Source organism: Python bivittatus, unplaced genomic scaffold, assembly GCF_059951505.1.
Source record: "Python bivittatus isolate LINGU-HERP-01145 unplaced genomic scaffold, Pbiv_v1 ctg000210_np1212, whole genome shotgun sequence".
Classification (NCBI taxonomy): domain Eukaryota; kingdom Metazoa; phylum Chordata; class Lepidosauria; order Squamata; family Pythonidae; genus Python; species Python bivittatus.
The window spans coordinates 5,898,908-5,918,863 of record NW_028277053.1 but is presented as its reverse complement, the minus strand read 5'-3'; the positions used below and the strand labels follow the sequence as shown (position 1 = coordinate 5,918,863).

The 19,956-nt window shown below is 48.1% G+C and overlaps 1 protein-coding gene across 1 annotated transcript in view; it reads left to right on the top strand.

The window, feature by feature from the left end:
- Positions 1–19,956, top strand: part of RASGRF1 (Ras protein specific guanine nucleotide releasing factor 1) — a 57,123-nt gene that overhangs the window by 16,347 nt on the left and 20,820 nt on the right. The window contains exons 3-8 of the mRNA XM_025170852.2: positions 3,841–3,988; positions 6,258–6,350; positions 15,643–15,896; positions 16,884–16,963; positions 18,241–18,434; positions 18,718–18,827. Coding sequence (XP_025026620.1) covers positions 3,841–3,988; positions 6,258–6,350; positions 15,643–15,896; positions 16,884–16,963; positions 18,241–18,434; positions 18,718–18,827 — 879 coding nt within the window. The remainder of the gene's footprint in view (positions 1–3,840; positions 3,989–6,257; positions 6,351–15,642; positions 15,897–16,883; positions 16,964–18,240; positions 18,435–18,717; positions 18,828–19,956) is intronic.

Genomic DNA, 19,956 nt, shown 5'->3' with positions numbered 1-19,956 from the left:
CAGACCTATTTAATAATTTGCTGATCAGAATATTGTGGGCCTGCAGTAGACATAATAGAATTTGATAGTCTACTAATTAATCACTTTATGATCTGTTCCCAGATGTTAGATCTAGTTCTCTGGATTCCCCTTTTTGAAGATAAGGCTGGCGTTTGTCCACCTCCAACTGTCTGGCACTTCACCCTTTTCCCAGAATTTCTCAAAGGTTCAGTCAAACACTTCACTAGTTCCTTCAGTGACCTAGGAAGAAATTAATCTCCTCCTCCTAAAAAATTATATTAAATTTAAAATAAGTAGCATTTCCACCAGATTGCTATCAATCTCATGCTTCAATCCTACCCCTTCATCCTGCTTTTCCACGGTTGCATTTCATAGACAAATCCTTTCCTGTTGGAGAAGATTAAACCAAAATAGGAGTTGAGTGTCTTGGCTTTTTTTTTTAACCTGCTATCATTTTGCCATCTTCACTGAGTAGCTGATATGTATTCTGAATACATCTTAAAAAGACCTTTTTCTCATTCTTAGCATCAGTTCATTCTGAACTTTCAGAGTCTCTCCAGTTTTGGACTATCTGCGTGTTCTCTTCCTTGGCCATCTGATCCTCTTTCTACCTACTACCTGTGTACACTTTTGTTTATATTTCTTAATTAAGCTTTTCATACAGCCATATTGGCTTTTTCTGGTGTCTTCCTTTTTTTCTTAATGCAATTGTTTGCAATTGTGGTTTTAGTATTTCCTTTTGGGGGGATCTCTCACTGGTTTTCTCATTAGCTCTATCATCATGGACACCTACTCAACATTTGTTGTCACCCAGATTGCTCTGAGTTTATCAAAATTGGTCTTCCTGAAGTCCAAAAATACGCATATGACAATAGTCAACCTTTGTTTCTCTTACAATTAAGAACTCCAGCGTGCCAATGTCACTTTTCCAGAATGTCCCTGCTATTTTCATTTCCTTAATTAAGTACTGTATTTTATCAAGTCAAGTGCTGCTGATCCTCTGGCACCTGTCTTCACCTTCTGAAGGAAAATGTTGTCTGCAAGACCAATCAGTAATATTGTGGAAAGACCATGCTTAGCCTGTCTCAAAACTTTTGAGAGGGTGTCCCAACAGATGTCAGGATAAATCAAGTCTTCTGTTACTACTACTTCATGCTGTTCAGAAAGATTTGCAATCTGCTTTTGAAAAGAAATCCGTATTTTCTCCTTTGCTGTTATTCTTTATTCCACCTGATGCGATCTATAGTATTGCTAAGTTAATTCACTTGGATATCTGAATACATGTGGATACTTTTGATATAAAGGGAAAGGTCTTCCCTCGTTCTATTATTTCTGTCCTTTTTTAATTAATAGTATTCTTTGATTGTTATATTCCAGTTATGGGAATCATCTTACCAGGTCTCTGCTACAAGTATTAAATCATATTTGCCCTCTTATAGTAAGGCAAATACTTCTAGCATTAGAGATAATTAATTGGTTTTTCGTGGAGTGTTTTAATAGAGCCATTACAGCAAACTTATCTACAGCTCATAAGTCTTTATTGACCTTCTCACTGTAGATTTTGCCTCTCGAGGGTTTGGTCTGAAGTCCTCCTGTTTAAGTTCACCACACTTCACCATTTTTATCAGTCCTTGCCAAGTATTTGATAATCCAGTTACTGGAAGGATGATTGAGAAAATTATGTGATCCCTTGGAACTTTAACCTTCCATCTTCGGTGTTCAAAGTCCATCATGAAACGGCTGTAGCTGCTCTTGACAGAATTGTTTATCTTCACATGAAATAGCAGAAAGTATAATTTTGGATCTGGGAAGTCTTCATCCTTGTAGTAATGAACCAGCAACCATCAGTCCTCTCTTCTCCTGGCAGGGCACAGCTGCTTCCCTCCTGTCCTTCAAGGGCCTCTTGCTCGGCAGTTCAGAGTCTGGTTTCTCGGTGAGGGCCTCAACGTTTTTGTCAGCTCAGCGAAAGGGCCTGCCTTTCGTGTCTCTTACTCCTAGCTGTCTCTTGCTTCTTTGGGTTCGTCTCTTTTTGATAAAGAGCTGCTGTCTGTGCCAGCTCTTGCTGCCGCACCTCCACTGTTTGATCTGATAAACCTTCTGCTCTGAGCTTAAGAATGGCCACTCCCTGCTCCGAATCTCTGTCTTTTCTCCAAATGCTGCCAGCAAGAGGGCCATGATGCCAGCCCCACCCTTTTCCCTCTGTGTCACAAAGTCCGATGCCCCAAGGAGCAGAGCTGGTGACCAACGGTGCAACAGCGAGACACTGCTTTCGTCATTCTGACCAGAGTGGTGGGTTACTGTACACGCCGTTGATACTGCTACAATTTTATACGTTTCAAAATATGTCAGATTGTTTTCAGGTAGTAATATAAATTTAGTACAAAAAATTTAAGGTACAACTTCAAAGTCATGTTTATCTGCACTTACGTTTCTTAAGTCTTGTTCTCCTCATAACCTCAGAGATTAGCCAAGGATATATTGTCACTTTGGGGGCGGTGGGTCAGGGGTCTACCCCTGGAACCCTGCCGGTGAATCCCACTGGCAAACTTCTATTAGCTTTCCCTGTGTTTCTGCTCCTAAGAAACTCGCTGCCTTGTATTCCTCCTGCAGCAGCATCGGCTTACTTAGTAAAACGTTGTCATTCAGTTCCCCGTAACGGGCCCTTATGCTCTTAGGATGCACTCTTGGCAAACAGCGGCTATTTTGGAATGGCTTTTTCACCTTTCGTGGCCGAGCAGCGCCTCAAAATGTTCGGCTTTTCTGGTCGCGCCTCTCTTCCTCCTGTTTGCTCTCCCCATCAGGGCTTGTAGACTTTGGGTCTACAAGCAACCGCAAGCAGCCAATAGGCTGATTGTCTTGAACAACTGGAACATAGTTGGACTTTGGCTCAGCCTCTAGGCGTATAAAATGGGGCCCCTTTGCAGGAGAAGCACAACAAAGCAGAATGTGCAGTCTGCACCTTCAGATCCCTACAGAGCTCCAGTAATCACTGCAGTACTTTAAATTCCAAATGTGAATGTTAATTAAATATGCAAAGCTGCCTTATACTGCTACTCACCAATATTTATCTCCCTCCCTCCGTCCCTCCCTTTCCTTGGTCCCTGAGATCCCTTTAACTAAGCTTCTCCCTTCTTTGGGATGAAGAAAATAGTTTTCAGGTGCCCTTAAATCTTGCATACTGGATGAGAAATTCCAGATGAATAGCGGCTGGTGGGCAGCAGGTCCTCAGCCACAGCAGAACCCCATCCTGCTGTGGACCCTAGACAGGCCGTGTCAGTTGGGCTCCTTTAGCCAGATGGTTTTTGAGATGAAACACAGGAAGTGGCGTTATTCCGAGCCAGGCCTTTCTCTGCTGAGCCCAGGATGACCTGAGCAGAGAGCAGCCCTCCAAGATGCAGGCTTTTCTAGCCACACTTGAAGGTGAGAAGCTGTTCCTGCTGTATAGCTACCTCTGCAAAGCCAATCACTGAAGGAAGTCAATGTGCTGGCTATCTCAACGAAGGGCTAGAGATCCATTCACAGAGTTGCTTTTGTTTGGATTCCTGCACAGAGTCAGGAGCTGCATTTGATGGTCTCAAAGGTTGCTTCCAACCCACTTATTCTAAAATTATTCTGTGATCCCATAAAACTTCTTAGTGGCAGCAGTTCATCAACAAAGATGCTGGAACTGAATTAGCACATGCAAGATAATTTACCCAGCGGGAACAATTTGATCTGGGGGCCCATGGTTGCTGTGCAGGTGGTGAGGCTGAGGGTGCGAGGAGTGCCAGGCCGAAAGGGGTTTCAGAGCTGGCAGGAAGGAGAGCAACTTTTTAACTGCTCCCTCTGTCTTTGTCACAGTTATGGGACTCTTGCTACAGAGCATGAAGCCTTAATGCAGAAGTACCTCCATTTACTTCAGATTGTGGAGACAGAGAAAACAGTTGCCAAGCAACTCAGGCAACAAATTGAAGATGGAGAAATAGAGACAGAGCGCCTGAAATCAGAGGTATGGAGCCCAGCCTCGCAACATGCTGCCGGTTGCTCGAAGGGCGAGGGAACTGGGTATTTTGCTATTTTGAGCACTGTTCCGTCATCCCATCCTGCTTCACGTGCTGGAGGCACTGGCCAAACTCCTCCAAGCTGGAGGCTTCCTGCCAGCAGGAGGCTCCGTGATGCAAATGATGCAGATGGAAAGCACAGGCTGAGAGGCACCAGGTGCCTTAAAAGGCCACTTGAAGGCATTGGCACAGCCGTGCAGGTCCTGAAAACGGGCTTCCTGGGTTGAAAACCATTGTAACCCAAAAGACCCTCTCTGTGGAGCTCCTGAGACCAAAACGGTAGACATACTGTAGTGTCAATGGATAGCAAAAACATTGCTAAATTCGTCTGGAAGTGAAAAGGACAAGGGTTTTAGAAAAAGCTCGCTCCATAGTATCTGGAAATGTCCTTTGCCTTTATTCTGACAGCTTACATTGTAAACCCAGTTTCAGCCTGGAAGTCCACAGTACAAGACTATAGGAAAAGTGGGATAGTTATTTAAAATACCAAGCCAACAATAATCTCAACGTTTGTGACTGATTATGGAGCTTCTGCATTCAAATTGTGCTGCTCTTCCATTCATGCTCTTTGAAGTGCAGATCAAATGGTCCTTTATATGCCTGTGCAAACAGATGATTGCCCTGACTGCATACGGAGGCTTCTGTCTTGTTCTCAAGATGGCTTGTTTTGCCAGCTGTAAATAAGCTGCAGGACTACCCCAAAGGCCCAAAAGTTCTCTTAGTCTTTCAGGACCTTCAAGGGCCACGTTTTGAATGCACGTGAGCTCCGGAGGATTATCGGAGCGACGCCAAAGGCCCCGATTTAGCCTTCCGCAGCAGCAGGTCCGTAACGCCCCGTTGGCCGGCTGGGGCGGAAGAGCAAATCTGAAGCGCGCCGAGCTGAGGTGCGGAACCGCCCCGGCCCCGCAAGCAGACCCCCTCCCGAGCTCTGGCTGCAGCGCCAGTCGAGCGTCCTGCGCCATCGTTTCCGCTCCTGATTTGATTCTGGTTTTGTCCTAACACTGCGCTGCTTTAACACTGTCAGGTTTAATGTCTGCGTTCGCTTTTTATCTTTAACTTTGTCTGGGTGACCCATCCAGAAGGTACAGAAATGTTATTAGTCAAAGCATAAACCCGCCGCCCCCGCTGCCCTCCCCAGCCCAGGCCGCAGGAGGGCCGGCTGAGGAAGCCCCTTCGCACAACCGCCCCCCCCCCCGCCCGATCACCGCAGAGGAGGCCGCGGGGCTCCCGGTGCCGTGCCGTGCCCCCCCCACCTGGTCTCTGCCTGGCCGGCCACCGGCCCGGCGAAGGTGGCGGGGAGGGGGGGTAGGAATAGCATCCCGGTAGGCCGGTTGTCAGGGCAACCTCTTCCTCTCCCCTAATTCGTAGCCTGAACGGCGGCAGCGCGACTCGCTCTTGTTCTGGCGCTGCGCTGCACCAGCGTCTCCCAGACTGCTTGAGGGGCTCCAGTTCTGGGGAGCGAAAATAGATCCTTTCGCATCTTGTAAGCAGGGTTCTCTATCGCTACAGTGGTGATTTAAAACACCCCATTTATTTATTTATTTATTTATTTATTTGATTTGTCCCCGCCCATCCCCCCCCAATGGGGGACTCTGGGCAGCTCACAACTCATTAAAAACAATGAATAGTTTATAGTTCTTCCTTTCCTAGTTTTGTGTTCATAATTCCCCACGTATCACCAAATCCCACAATCCTAAACTGCTAAACTGCTTCTAATAGCCCACTGGAGGGCAACCATTCTTTAAAAGTATTTTGTAAATTAAATCAGATGGAAGCCACCATAGCCCCACCTCATCTGCATGGGCCCTGTCTGTCAGGAAGGCAGGTGCAGGGAGTGACACTGGGGGGCCAGCCAAGCACAAGGGTGGGAAGACCCCGCGGGAGGCCTTCTTGCTCCACACCTTTTTCAAAGCCACAGGACCACAGGCTGGTAAAAGAATGAGAAGGAGAGGCTCTCCCCCTGAGGCCTCTCATTAAAACCGTTTCCATGAAATGGTACCTTAAATTGGATGGCGAGCTCCTAGTCCTCATCAGTCGGAGCGCTTCATGAACTTCAGAACTAATCCACCCCAGCAGATCCAGCAAAATCACTCATGCCGCGATGCAGAGGGGCCCCAGAGCCGGGCTGGAATCTGTCCTGAGAACACAGCCCCAGACGCTTCAGGGGCCTCACTGTGTCCCGCCTGAGCCTGTTTCTGTTCTTCTGTGTCCTGCCAGATTGCAGCCTTGCTCAAGGACCACCAGCGCATTCAGTCCAACCAGGCCAATGTGCCGAGCGATGACGACATTGACATCAAGAAGATCAAGAAGGCAAGGAGCATGCATTTGCCCCCAGCTCTGCCACAAGATGACAGGGCTGCCCCTGGGGCGGGGACGGGGGAGGAAGTGAGAAGAGGTGGGCCGCTCCTGAATCCTTCTTTCCCTTTTTCGGGCCCAGAGGGAAACTTCCAGCATACACATGCCTCGGGGGGCACTTTTTCCCTAGCAGAAGGTGCCCATCATCCTACCCCTACCTCCCACCTTGGGAAAAGACCCCGAGGGTGCTTTCAGGGCTCCTCTGCGCTTGATCAGAGTTTCCAACTGGCTAGCAGCCACTCACACTTGGAGGGCCCCGTGCTGGCAGCCCCCCCCTCACCTGGCCGGCCTTGAGGGCAGACAGGATGGGCGCTTCCAGTGGGCCGCAGGATCAGGCTGGCAGTTCTCGCCCATGACCCGCCACCCAGCAGCTGCAGGAGAGCCCAGCACCCCGCTGGCAGCTGCCCCAATGCCTCTGGGCCAGGGTCTCTGTGGCTGCTGGCCCACTGCCCTGATTTCTGAACTTGGGCCAGGGGCGTCTAGAAGGAAGACCCACACTGGCCCCGCCCTGCTCCCTGGTTGCTCAGAGGGCCCCCGAGGCTGGCTTTGTGCTGCTTCCCTTTTGGGAAGTCATCGTGTGGTTTTCATTTGCGTTGGGGGATGGGATCCTGTAAGCGGCAGCTGCCTTGTCTGCGGCCCAAGAGTGCTGCATGTGGTTGGTGATTCAGCCCCCTCAGTGTAGGTCTTTCTGTGCCGAGATTTGTGGAGATGGGCCAGGCCGGTGGCCAAAGACTCCCATTTGCAACCTCTGAAGTATGAGCTGAGGAAGATACCAAAAAGCAGGTTTATATATATTGGGGGTTGGGTGGGAATTGCTCATATTTCAGTGCCCGCTGGCAGCTCTGTATGGCAACCAGAAAGGAGTTTACATGAACAAACCCAAAGCAGTGGCCCCCATTGCTAGTCAGTTCAGAAGGTCGAATGAGCTTTATACAGATCCTTCCAGTGGCCACTTCAGGGCCGAGCCCAACGGGGCCATGCTGGCCTCCCAAGAAAGAGCTTCTTGGATACTGGGTTGCCCATCAGCCTTAGGTCGAGCTGGAGAGGAGGACCAGGCGCGCTTGGATGGCCCTCACGGCCCTTCCTTTGATTCCTGGGGCCGAACTACAGAGGCTTTAGCAATACCTTGAGTTTGGAAGTGAGTCTGGAATTAATAGGGCATGAGGCAAACTTCTCCTAATGTACCAGGTAGTAACAACATTCTCTTGCCTCTATAGCTACAACACGTTCTCAAAGTGTAACTGGCCCAGAGCACGTTCCAAAGTCCCATTTGGATGTCCTCAAAGGACACATAGTCCGGCCCTGCATTCTCCAGAAAGCTGGCCAAAACCCTCCAGAAAAGCATTCTTGGTCACAGCTGCAAGGGATTGCCCTCAGGAGCCATTCTGGATCTTGGTGTGCTTCCAGACTGGGACTTGGGTTCCCGGGGGATGTGTTATCCTCTGCGTGCGGTCCTACGATCAGAGCCGGAAAGGGCCACTGAGCATTGAGTCCAACCCTCTGCTCAGTGCAGGAAGCATCAGGGGCAGATGGCTGTTAACCTTTGGTTGAACACCTTCAGTGAAAGGGAGCCCATGGTTGGAGGGAAAGCATTTGTGAGCATTCTTGAGAGTGGGCCTCTTACCTGAGCAATTGTTGGGGAAGCAGGTTGTAACTACCACAGAGAGAAGATTTATGGAGGAAATACATTATAGGGATAGGCAGAAAGCCAGAGCTCTGTGCACGTGTCTTAGGAACAAAAGCAGAAGAGCAGGCAGAGATCTCGCAGACCGAGAGCAGGCAGAGGAAAGACAGAGAGGGAACTCGCAGTAAATCCCTAACTATCTATAACCCACTTCCCCTTGTGGTTAGTTCTGCAGGAACCACACTTCTCTGGGTCCTGGGTTCTATGACTCTTGCCTCCCGTTAGTTTACATCCATGTCCCCGTGTCCTGCATTATACAACGGAAAAGCCTCAATCTCCTGGGTGCTGCTATTTCAGGTTTTTAAGGAATGCTGTCCTGTTCCCCTGGAGTCTTCTGTTGTCGAGGCTAATTTAATTCCCTTCCTCTTCACAGACATAGTTTCTGGTCATCCTCATTGCCCTTCTCTGAACCTGTTGCAGTTTCTCTGAATCTTCCTTAAAGCGGGGTGCCCAGAACGGGAGACAGAATAAACTGGAAATGTTACTTCTCATGATTTGTAAACTATACATTGTTGATGCAGCCTAAAATGTCATTTGCCTTTTTGCAGCCACATCATTCTACTGGCTTACAGTCAGTGTGCAGTCAACTACTATTCCAAGGTCTCTTTCACAAGCACCATTACACAGCTAGGCGTCACTCACTTGGTGCCTCTGCATTTGATTTCTGTTTCCAACATGAGAAACTGTACTTGTCTGTTTTGATTTTGCTTCGTGACTTTTATCCCTTTAACGTACCAAGTTTATTTTTATGTTTATTTCTGCTTTCTAGGTTATTAGCTGTTCCATCTAGGGACATTTGCAAAGTCAGTAAGCATTTCCTCTGTCTGTTCATCCATCAAAATATTGAAAACTTCTCAGCGCTGCATTCCATACCTTTCTCCAATTGGGTGAAGAACTGAGGATGCTCTTTGGGTACAATTTTCAGTTTGTATCCCCTTAATTGTCATGCTAAACCAGCCAACCCCTATCTGGGTTGCCATTTAGCCTGCTATGCCAAATACTTTTCTGAGGTCAGAGATGTATGTCTACAGCATTCCCACAATCCCCTAACAGTAAGAGCACTTTGAACTAAGGATCCAGCAAAGGGGTGAGCTTCTCTTCCGTGGTTGTTTGCAAGCCATCTGTCAAAGCGGTTTTAATTTGACTTCTTGCACCGAGCGAAAGGCCCAAATGGCCCTTCCAACTCTGGGGTTGTAAGGCTGTCGTTGCTCTTGGCACATGGATTAGCAGGAGATGGATCTGATAAGTCTCAAAATTGTTCTGCCACCCCTCTGATCCTGATCAGGCAGTGTCCATCACACACACTGACAGGTCTGGTGTGCACGTCGGTTTCTTTTCCTCCTAGTGCCGAGTCACTAGAGATCATGATTCTTCTCTTGGTCTCCTCCGCTGAACTCCTTTACCAAACTCCTGTCGACTCTGTTCATTTGCTCAGTCCACTCTTGTCTTGGGACTCTTGGTCCTGCCCCATCTTTCATAGAATCGTAGAAGGTAAATATTGGAAGAGATCCTCTACTCCAACCCCACTATTGCAGCATCTCTGACTAACATCCATCCACTTCCACCATCTCCCAAGCAAGCCTGTTCCACTGGTGGCCAGCAGGACGTTCTTTGGGATGTGCACCTAAAACCTGCTTCCTTCTAACTTAAACCTTTGGTTTCTTGTCTTGTTGTTTGAAACAAGTCTGCCCCCTCTTCTATACGACAGCTCTTCAGCTGCCTTGAAGACAGCTCTTGTGTCTCCCTGCAATCTTCTCTTCTCCAAGCTAAATACACCCAAACCTCCCAAACCTCCCAACTGCTCCTCATAGGTTTTTCCTTCAGGTGCCCTATCATATTGGCCAGTGAATATTGAATTGAATATTCTAGGTGTAGTTCCACCTCTGCAGAATAGAAAGAACAGTGATATCTCTTAATCTTGTCAATATATGTCTGTTGGTGCATCTAGGATTATGTTTGCTTTTTTTGCAGCTGCATCACAGTGTTGGCTCATGTTCAGCTTGTGATCTACCAAGACATTCCAGTTCTTTTTTGCATTACTCCTGTCCACCATAGACCTCCCATCCTATCCTTGTGCCTTTGATTTTACCCACCTAAATATAGGGTTTTGCATTCCACTTTATTGAAATACATCTTGCTGGATTGAGCCAATTGTTGCAACAGTCAAGGCCCCCCTGAATTTTGATTCTGTCCTTTAAAGGGGGCAGGGGGTGTTATTCCCCTATCTTTATGTTGTCTGCAAATTTGATAATTATATTTTTGAACCCCTCATCCAAGTTGCTTATTATCATGACAGGGCTTAGAACAGAGAACAGATTCCTTGACAATTCCAGCTTGGCACAGAGCCATTAATGCACTTTATTTATTTATTTACATTGCTTGCATGCTGCTCATTCCTGCAGGTTCTAGGAGAATAGCAGTATAAACATAAAAGACCTCAAGAAACCCCATGTACAGGTAAGACTAGGGGGGATGAGGGTGATCAAATTCCCCCTGGGAGGGGGGGTGACCACCAGGAATGCCCACCTCTGAGGGCCTGTCAGATGACAATCCCTTTGGGAGTTGCACAGGCAGTTGAGTACAGGAGGGGGTCCCTTAGATAAGCAGGCCCAGGAGCCATGGAGGGCCTTAAAGGAGATGACCAGCACCTTGAGTCACACCATAATTGATAACTTTTTCCCGGTGCAACAAGGTCCTCCAAGTATATTGAGATACTCCCATTACTGCCCATGTTGCCAGATTCTGCACCAGCTGTAGCTTCGAGCTGTTCTTCAAGGTTAGCCCTGTATAGGGTGTGTTACAGTAGCCCAAACAGGAAATGTCTAGGGCATGAGTGACTGTAAACAGAGCTTCCCAATCCAGGTGATGTAACAGTGTAAAAGCCCTTCTAGCCAAATCTGCCACTTGTTCTTCAAGTAGGAGATGTGGGTCTAGAACTCCCAAATTCATTCAAAGCTAAAGATGGAATTTCCCTGGAATTGTTAGGTCCACAAATTCAAAGTCACCTTGTCTTGGAGGGATTCAGCTGGAGCCCATTCTTCCCCATCCAGACCCTAACAAACTCCAGGCCAGCACTGGGTCAGCACTTCCACCACATCATCTGTTCGACCCAGGGACTAGATGCAAAGCTGGGTAACATTAGCATATTGATAATATTGAACCCTGTGCTAGTGGATGACCTCCCAAAATAGCTTCATATAGATGTTAAAGAGGTGTAGAGAGAGGAGAAATCCATGAAGCACTTCACAGAGCAGAGGTCTCCAGGTAGATCTCTCTTCTCCCACCACCAACTGGAGCTGACCAGAGAAGGAGAACCATTGCAAAACAGTGGCCCTCCCCATCCTGCAGAGATGATCCAAAAGAAAGTCACAGTAAATGGTATCCAAAGCTGCTGAGAGATCAAGGAGGACTGGGGTTGCAGTCCCCGGAACTCTCCAGGTGTCACTCACAAGCACAACCAATGCCGTTTCCAAGCTATATCCAAGCCTGAATCCTGACTGGTCCAAATAATCTGCTTCCTCTGGGGTCCTCTTGCAGTTGTAGGGCTACCACTTTCTTGCAAGAAAAGGAAGGTTGGAAACAGGGTTATAATTGTCCAAAGTTGGATTGAGGGGTGACTGGAAACCCTTTATGGAGCATTTGCTGAAAATGGAAAAAAATGAGCTTGTGATTTATGGGTTTGATGATTAGAAAGGGTAGAATATGGAAAGAAGGAAATTATGATGTAACCTTAGTGACAGAGGGTAAAATATAAATGCATTTATAACTGCTGTAAAGAAGATCAGAAGCCACTTTATGTCTTTTTTCTTTTTTTCTTTGTCTTTTTTTTCATTTCTATATACTCATAATTTTGCTTTTACTTTCTTTTTTCTTTAAATTTGTATTGTTTTTTCTTTTTGCTTTATTATTCTTTAATCAAAATCAAGGAAAAAAGTTGGATTTTGGGAAGGCTTCCTGAGCAGGGGAGCCTACCGTTGCCTCCAGAGGAGAGAGACACCCCCCCCCCGTTACTGTTTGGATCCCGCTTCAGAGGCCTTAATCCATCCAAGAGGCAGGGATTCCACTGAAGAGTGGCAGAACTAACGCTGCCGAGGGCTCTGTTCACTTCCTCAGGACTCACAGTCTCAAATGATCATTTCATAAGACGTGACCCCACTGTCCAGCTGGAATCCAGCTTACCCTGGATCTGAGTGGTTTTGCCCACCAAAAATTCTTTGCAGCATCCTTTCAGACGGTCCTAGCTAACATCCTTCCCTAAAAAGGAACGAGGCACCTTAGAAAGGGCCACTGGGCAGCACTTGGCAGACACAAAACGAGTGATGAATGTTCTCTTTTGCAACTGGAATTGCCAATGTGCAGACTCAGGCTTGAGTTCGTACCAGTGTCTGGTTAGACACGATACGGGACTTCCTCCAGCAACATGCCAGGTGTCTCCTCTGCCACTTGATCTCCCTGAGCTCCTCTCTAATCCACGGGCTGCAGCAGGGAGAGCCCGCTCTGGAGCAACGTGGCCTCAGATGCCCTTTATTCCATAGGGCAACCAGAGTCTTGGCCAAGCTGCTCAGCAGATCCTTGGGAAACTCCTCAGGAGCCCTCTGAAAACCAACAGCATCCATTAGGCATCTGAGTGGACCAACCCAATAGGTCCTTCCTCACTGCAGAGGGGGAATTGCACCACAACAATTAGAGAGTGATCTGTCCTGACAAGGGGTGAATTCCAGTGCTTTCCACTTTCAAATCAGATCTAATGTGTGATCTGCCATGTGCATTGGACCCTTGGTGAATTGGGTCAGGTGCAAGGTTGTCATGACAGCCACGAAATCCTGGCCCACTCCTGACCTTTGCTGAGGGAATGCTAGCAGACAGAGGAGCTCCTCTGCCGCCTCAGGAATCAGGTTGAGGAGCTCTGGCAGGGGTGTCACTGTGTGGCAGGGGGAGTAGTACAAAGCAGCAAGCCCAACTGGCGCCACAAGGCCTCACATCTGGTTATCTGTGGAGTGGCACCTTTGATGCCAACAGAGCCTTGCAGAAGGCAACAGCCACCACCCTCCTCTGCCCAAGAACTGCAGTTGATGCCAGACCTGCAACTGGGTGGGCAGATATCCAAGGCAGGAACTTCTCCTTCCTCCCCCACCCAGGCTAGGTCTGCCCCCTCATTCGTAATCAAATCCTGGACGAGGAAGGTCTTATTACAGACAGGGTGGGGATAAATAACAGCAGTTGGAGCCCTTGGGAACCCAGCTCCCAGTATGAGAACTGACCTGGGGGCAGGGTGGGGGAGGAGGGAGAAGTTGAAGATGCCAAAGTGCCTTCCCTGTGTGGTCCAGGCTCAGGTTCCCATGTGCCCCGCTCTGTCTTGCCCACCCAGATCCAGTTCCCCCAAGGTGGCCCCTCACCCTCATCCTGCCAGGGCCATTCAGGAAGAACCCAAACCTTCTAATACAAAGGTTTTGGGGATTTCAACAGCCTCAGACATCCTTCTCAACAGACCACCTACCCAGGGACAGGGACGCCCTCACAAACTGAGAGTCCGGAAGCCCAAATTCCCCCTCCCTAGTGCACAAACTCAGCAACATCTCAGAAGTCCCCGGTGGAAAGCAGCTCCTGGGAGGTCCATCACGCTGCTTCAAGTCACATCCTCAGTCCGGGTGATGGTGAAGGGCTTGAGCCCCCAGGGAACATGCTGCCTAAAACCAGCCCTAGGAGCATTTGTGGAGCACAATGGTTCAACTTGCTCTGTATCCATTCAGTGGTGGTGTAGTCCAGCCCACCTTTTGCCATCTTCTCTACTAGAATCTCATGGGAGACTTCCAGGACATGGCCTTCCAGTGCAACTCTTGATTTGGGAAGATTGGGCTGGCCTGCTTTACGCAGTCATTCCCATCACTGGTGGAGCTCTGGGAGTTGTGGCCTCCAGTGTGTACCTCTGGAGTGAGCACCAGACTTGCTGTGCCACATGACTTGATTTTCCCCTTAGGATCGTTTAGTCACGAAACCAATAAATAGAAACTGGCCTGCTGTGGAGCCAAACCAAACGCTGGCCCCTGGCATCATCTCGATTTTTAAAAATGCTTCTGGCCCCACATCAGCCCCACTCATGTTCCTAGAAATTGAAAATGGGGTAGCTGCAGTCTAATGTTTTACTCAAAAGGTCAAGGCGGCTGAAGTGGTAAGAAAGCATCCTGAGGATGGGTGGGAAATGCAAGCTTCTGCTCAGGAATGCTTTGGACCAGTCCTCCTGATGGTGCCTGTGAGTTTGGGCGTAGGCCAGTCCTTTTCTGCATGACAGCCATGCTGTGGCAGAGAGTCTGGCAACCCCTCCCAATTCCAGATGTCTCTGCCAGCCTGAAGGGTACCCAATCACTGATAGAAAAGAATTACCCCTTGCGCGCGTTCTCTCTCTCTTTAAAATTTATTAATAATTTCTAAAAGAAAAAAAAAGAGTGAACAATCAAGCAAAAGGAGAAAAGAAAAAAATTAATTGATACAGAAATACAATGGTAAGTGAACAAAAAATAATCATAAAAACTTTAAATTACATTTAAGTATTTTAAATTATTTTAACAATGTAAGTAAGAATTTAAATGTCTGAGCAAAGTGCCAAAATCTCCACTATTTGTTGCTTAAAAATATAGTAAAGAAGAAGACAAAACTACTAAAAACATTGTAGATAAATATTAGTTTCCAGCTGCCCTTTTATTGTATTCTGACTAATGTACAATATTTATAGACATTTACATTTTTTTGGTGTGATTTCAATTCTTTAGTCAGTTCTTTCCCTTTAAAAACCATACTCCAGATACCTGTATTTGCCTTGCTGCATAATATATAGTACGTATGGAAGCCATTCTTGCTTAAATTTTGTTAGACTTCTGTTGTGAATATAAGCTGTTAATGTTTACAACCATATTAGCTTAATGGCTAAAGAAATATTGATCAAACAGGTTATATTCCAGAGAGGAACATTAAGGACAACAGCAAGTTTATAATTACTACAATAGACTATATTAATAATAATGAAAAAGGCAGCACTAATCTTCCTAGATGGAGAAAAAACTTTTGATAACCTGCAGTGGCCACTTTTACTTGCAGTATTGAAGACCATAAATCTTGGAGAAGCATTTGGAGCCTGGGTTAAAAGTATGTATCAATGGCAAAAGGCAAAGACGATGGCCAACGGAGCCCTTTCCACAGACTTTCCAATAAGTAAGGGCGCTAGGCAAGGATTCCCACTTTCTCCCCTTTTATTGATCATTGCCTTAGAAATATTGGCAGAAAAGATTCAAGGTGACGAACAAAATTTTGGCCTCAAAAGCCATGGAGAGGTGTATAAGCTTAAATGTTATTCAGATGCTGAACCATCACAGAACCATAAACTGCAGTAAGACAGTTGATGAAAAGAATACAAGGCTTTGGAGGATCAATGTTCAAAAAAGAAAAATAATTTACAGACATTTAACAAGAAGAAGATTTCCTGTGGAAAGAATCTGACTGCCAGATAATAGATTCCAGGAAATATCTGGGTTTGCATCTGACAGGCAATAATTTCCTCTCTGAAAACAGGTCCAGAGTTTTCTCCGGGGATGGTTGTGCAGAAGGAAGTGGAAGACCATCATCCAGGATTACATCCGCTCCCCTCATGCTGACAGCATGCGGAAGAGGAACCAGGTGGTCTTCAGCATGCTGGAAGCCGAGGCGGAGTATGTGCAGCAGTTGCACATCCTTGTCAACAACTTCCTGCGCCCGCTGAGAATGGCTGCCAGTTCCAAAAAGCCCCCCATCACGCATGATGATGTCAGCAGCATCTTTCTGAACAGGTGAGCTGGAATAAACGTGGACCAAATCTGGCTAAGAAAAGCCACTGCTTTTAATGTCACCTGCAAAGGTTGTGAAACCTCTCCAAAGACAAGGTAACTGGATGCCTGCCTTCAGGTCGTGCTCTGCCTCTTGACTTTTAAGAATACGGGGAAGCCAGGTGAGAGAACTTGGGGAGGGAGAGCTCTAAAAAATCAGCAGCTTTGCCAGATGTGCCCCACTCCTGTCCAGAGCTAAGGAGGACAGTCTCTTCCTCAGGAATCTGAGAGCAGGGAATCAAGGCTGAGCAGAAAAGGGCCTTGAGTTCAGCTAGGGCCTTCCAAGTCTGTCTGGAGGAGCTGAACTGTTTAGCCTTTGGAGGGGAGATGGAGAAGGGATAGTTCTCTCGCGAGGATCTCTCCAAAGAAGGCCTAGATTTGTCCTCTATCACTCCCCAAGGTGATAGAATATGAAATAATGGATTTACGTTCCAGAAAGGCAGATTCCAGTTGAACTTCCTAAACATACGAGCCATCTGACAGGGGAACCAGTCATGGAGGCGGTGGGAAGTACTTAAGTGGAGCATTCACTGCTTTCTGAAGTTGATCGTTATCTGGATTCCTGGACAAAGCAGGAGTTGGAACCAACGGCTTTAGTTGCCCTCTCCGAGCCTACGGTCGCATGATTCTGTGGAGGCTTGTAAGCGGGATGAAAAGGATCAGTTAATCTGTGACACGCTGAATCTGTTTGTAACATTCTGCTAGTAAGCAGGTGATGCTCTCCCGGTCTTTATGATTTGGGAATAATTTTCCTTTGGTTCAGAAGAGCTGAGTGAGGAAAAACAGTCCTATTCTCCTCCTCCTCTGCCATGTGGTAATGAAAAGCCTGTGGGCAGTCGACATTTTCTTTGCAGCAAAATGAGTTTTCATAGGTGATGAACCAAATGTACCCCCCTCCTGTGCCTGGTTTCCAGTTCCTAACTTCCTGGCCCATATCTCTTTCTCTTTTAGTGAAACCATCATGTTTTTACACCAGATCTTCTACCAGGGCTTAAAAGCACGCATCTCTAGCTGGCCAACCTTGGTGCTTGGTGAGTGTAACGGATTTTGTTGTTTATTCTGCTCTACATTAAAACAAACAAGTAGGACCTGCAGCAAAGCGATATGGTTCTGATTTCCAGGCATCTGCGGTGGGTGGGGGATTCACCATTCCATTTGCATTCCCCCTCCTTGTGGCCAGGCTGCCGTTTCAGGCAAACTGAGGGTTTCAAAGTGTACCCTGAACTGGTTTTGGGAAGGGAGATTCCCCCTGCCACCAGTCAGGAGTGTAGGATCTGTTGCACTTTACAAATCTTGGATTTCCCCCCAGACTTGGGGCTACCTGCCCCTTTTATGCAGACGGTGCCATTTGGGCTATAGGAATCTGCGCACGCTGCTGAGTCCAAATGCTTTCATCTTTGAATCGGTCAGAAGACGATGCTGGCATGAAGTTCGCTGCTCTTCTGGCTAATCCCCATCTGGCCTGCCTGTGCTGTGCCTGTTCCAGCCACTGCCAGATGTCACTGTCCTGATTTTGAATATGTTGCACTTGATAAGCAAAACGACTGCCCCCCAGGTTTCCTGCCCAGGTTGCCATCTGCCCGTCTGGTTCCTTTGCATGTCCCTCCGCCCTCGCCCCATTCTGCTGCAACAGTGTTGAAGAAAGGGTTCAAAAAGGAGATGGGATTCGTGATGGGTTTTGTTTAGGTTTCTCTCCCCTTCCTTTCCTTTCTTTGCGGCTTCCAAATTCAGCAGGGCTCCCTGGGAAGGGGGCATTATTCAGCATTACCTTGTTGGTGGTAAAATAGGAAGGGCCACAGGGTTGGTTCTCAGGGCACTTTAGACCCCCTCCTCTAGAAAGGTGGTCTGCCCCCACTGTGGCAGTCCCCAGTCCAGAAGCCTGATCTGTCCCTCCTCACATAAGCCCAAACCAGTTCAGTGACCCCCATGTCGTGTCTCTACAGGACTGGGAAAGAGGGATCCGGATTGGGCCGGTGGCACGTCAGGAGTGGGGGTTCACTTTCTCCACCTTGCCTAGGGTCCCAGGAAAAATCAGCCCAAAGAGCAGCTGGGAGGGCATTAGGTCACCTGAAACTCCTCACTACAAGCCTGGTCCTAATAGCCGCCCCACAATTTGATTTTTAAGAGATGTGAACGGACACACGCGGGATGGAATAGCACCCTGTATTCTCAGTCAGAGCCTCTACCAAATTTGCTCTGCCCGGGCAAGCGGGGCCTCCCCTCTGCAGCGGACACACGTGGCTGCCTCCCAGCCCTGCCCTCCCCACCCAGCCCCGCTGCTCAAGTGCCCACCTGTCTCTGCCTGCAGCGGATCTCTTTGACATCCTCCTGCCAATGCTCAACATCTACCAGGAGTTTGTGCGGAATCACCAGTACAGCCTGCAGATCCTGGCCCACTGCAAGCAGAACCGGGACTTTGATAAGCTCTTGAAGCATTATGAGGCCAAACCTGACTGTGAAGAGCGCACGCTGGAGACCTTCCTGACGTACCCCATGTTTCAGGTGAGGCTGTTTTGAACCCCTCAAGCTGCAGGGTCTAAGGGTCAAGAGGTTTGGCAACGTAGACACTAATACGAGCCAGTCAACTCATCATGGGTGCTTGGAGAAATCCACATTTTTAGCCATTGTAAAGTATCCTGGACATGCTGAACTGAAGGCTGGAGACTGGAGACAAACGCTTCAGCCAAACTGGAGCGGACCTCTCCGAAGTTTGGGTTGCCTTGTCTGGGTAAGGCAAAACACCAACTTGGTCTCTGGGCTGTCTTCTCTCTTGTGTCTCACCCAGATCCCCAGGTACATCCTAACGCTGCATGAGCTGCTGGCCCACACACCCCACGAGCACGTGGAGCGGAACAGCCTGGATTACGCCAAGTCCAAGCTGGAGGAGCTCTCCAGGTCAGAAGGGCCGATTGCTGCCTCGCAGGGAGGGGGGAGGCTGAACTGCGGGCACCCCCAGCGCCCTTTCCGCGCCCATCGCAAAGAAACCCGCCCTACTCTCTGCCTCACTTTCTGAGCTGCAGAACAAAACTTTTGGGAGATTCTCTAGAGGAAGCAACCCTCTGACAGTACCTTTTAGGACATTAAAATCCACGTGTATTTCCATAGTCGGGAAGGGGTCATGGTCCAGCTCCTGACCCCAAGTGCTCCTCCTCTGAAATTGTTTACCCTGCCCAGAGTTTTGGTGCTGATCCTCATGAGAGCTATGCGTTGTATGCACACCAACGCAATCACAACCATCCGAGACCCATCTCCTGGCTGGTACCCTGCAGATAGGTTGGACTACAGTTCCCATAATTTGCAGGCATTGGTCTTCCAGGAGCTAAAATTCAGTGTCTTTGGAGGACACCAGGTTGGTGAAGCTGATCCGAGAAACGGCTCCCCCGTGATATGAAGATCTCATCATCTTTAAGGAATGTTGAATTTCTCACATTTTTTGTATAATTACCACTTTGGGAAAAATAAGCCACCATCTGCACTTAAGCAGAGACACCGAGTACAGGATGTGTGAAGCAGATAATGACAAGGCAACATATGTTATTTTAGAAATGCGGAGAAGTTTCTTCCCAAATGCCTTTCAGGGAGGGAAAATGCTTTCTGCAGACCTTCAGACTGTACGAAGCACTAGTCTGGTCAAGCCCCATCCCCGACTGCAGCTCAGCTCCCTCAAAGAGCTGACGGCTGCTTGCCCCTCGTCCTCGCTCACCCCAAAGAGGGCCCGGTGGCCCCCCGGTTTCCCTTTGAGGGGAGGGCGCAGAAGAGCTGCCCCCCTTGCCTCTGGGGATTCTGGGCAGCGGGAACCCCAAGGGCTGCTCCCGGGCTAGTGTTCGTCCGTGTGTGCAACGCTTCGGCCGTTCTCTGTCAGCTCTTTGCTGTCTCAGACGGGCGTCCAGCAAGCCCCGACAAGGTGGGAACGCTCAGCCATTGGTCAGATCGGCTGACCGTGATCTCTTCCTTTCTTTTGTTTAATTAATTTTTATTAAAGAAGTTTTTTTCAAAGTAAAAACATTACAAATGTAAAGAAAAA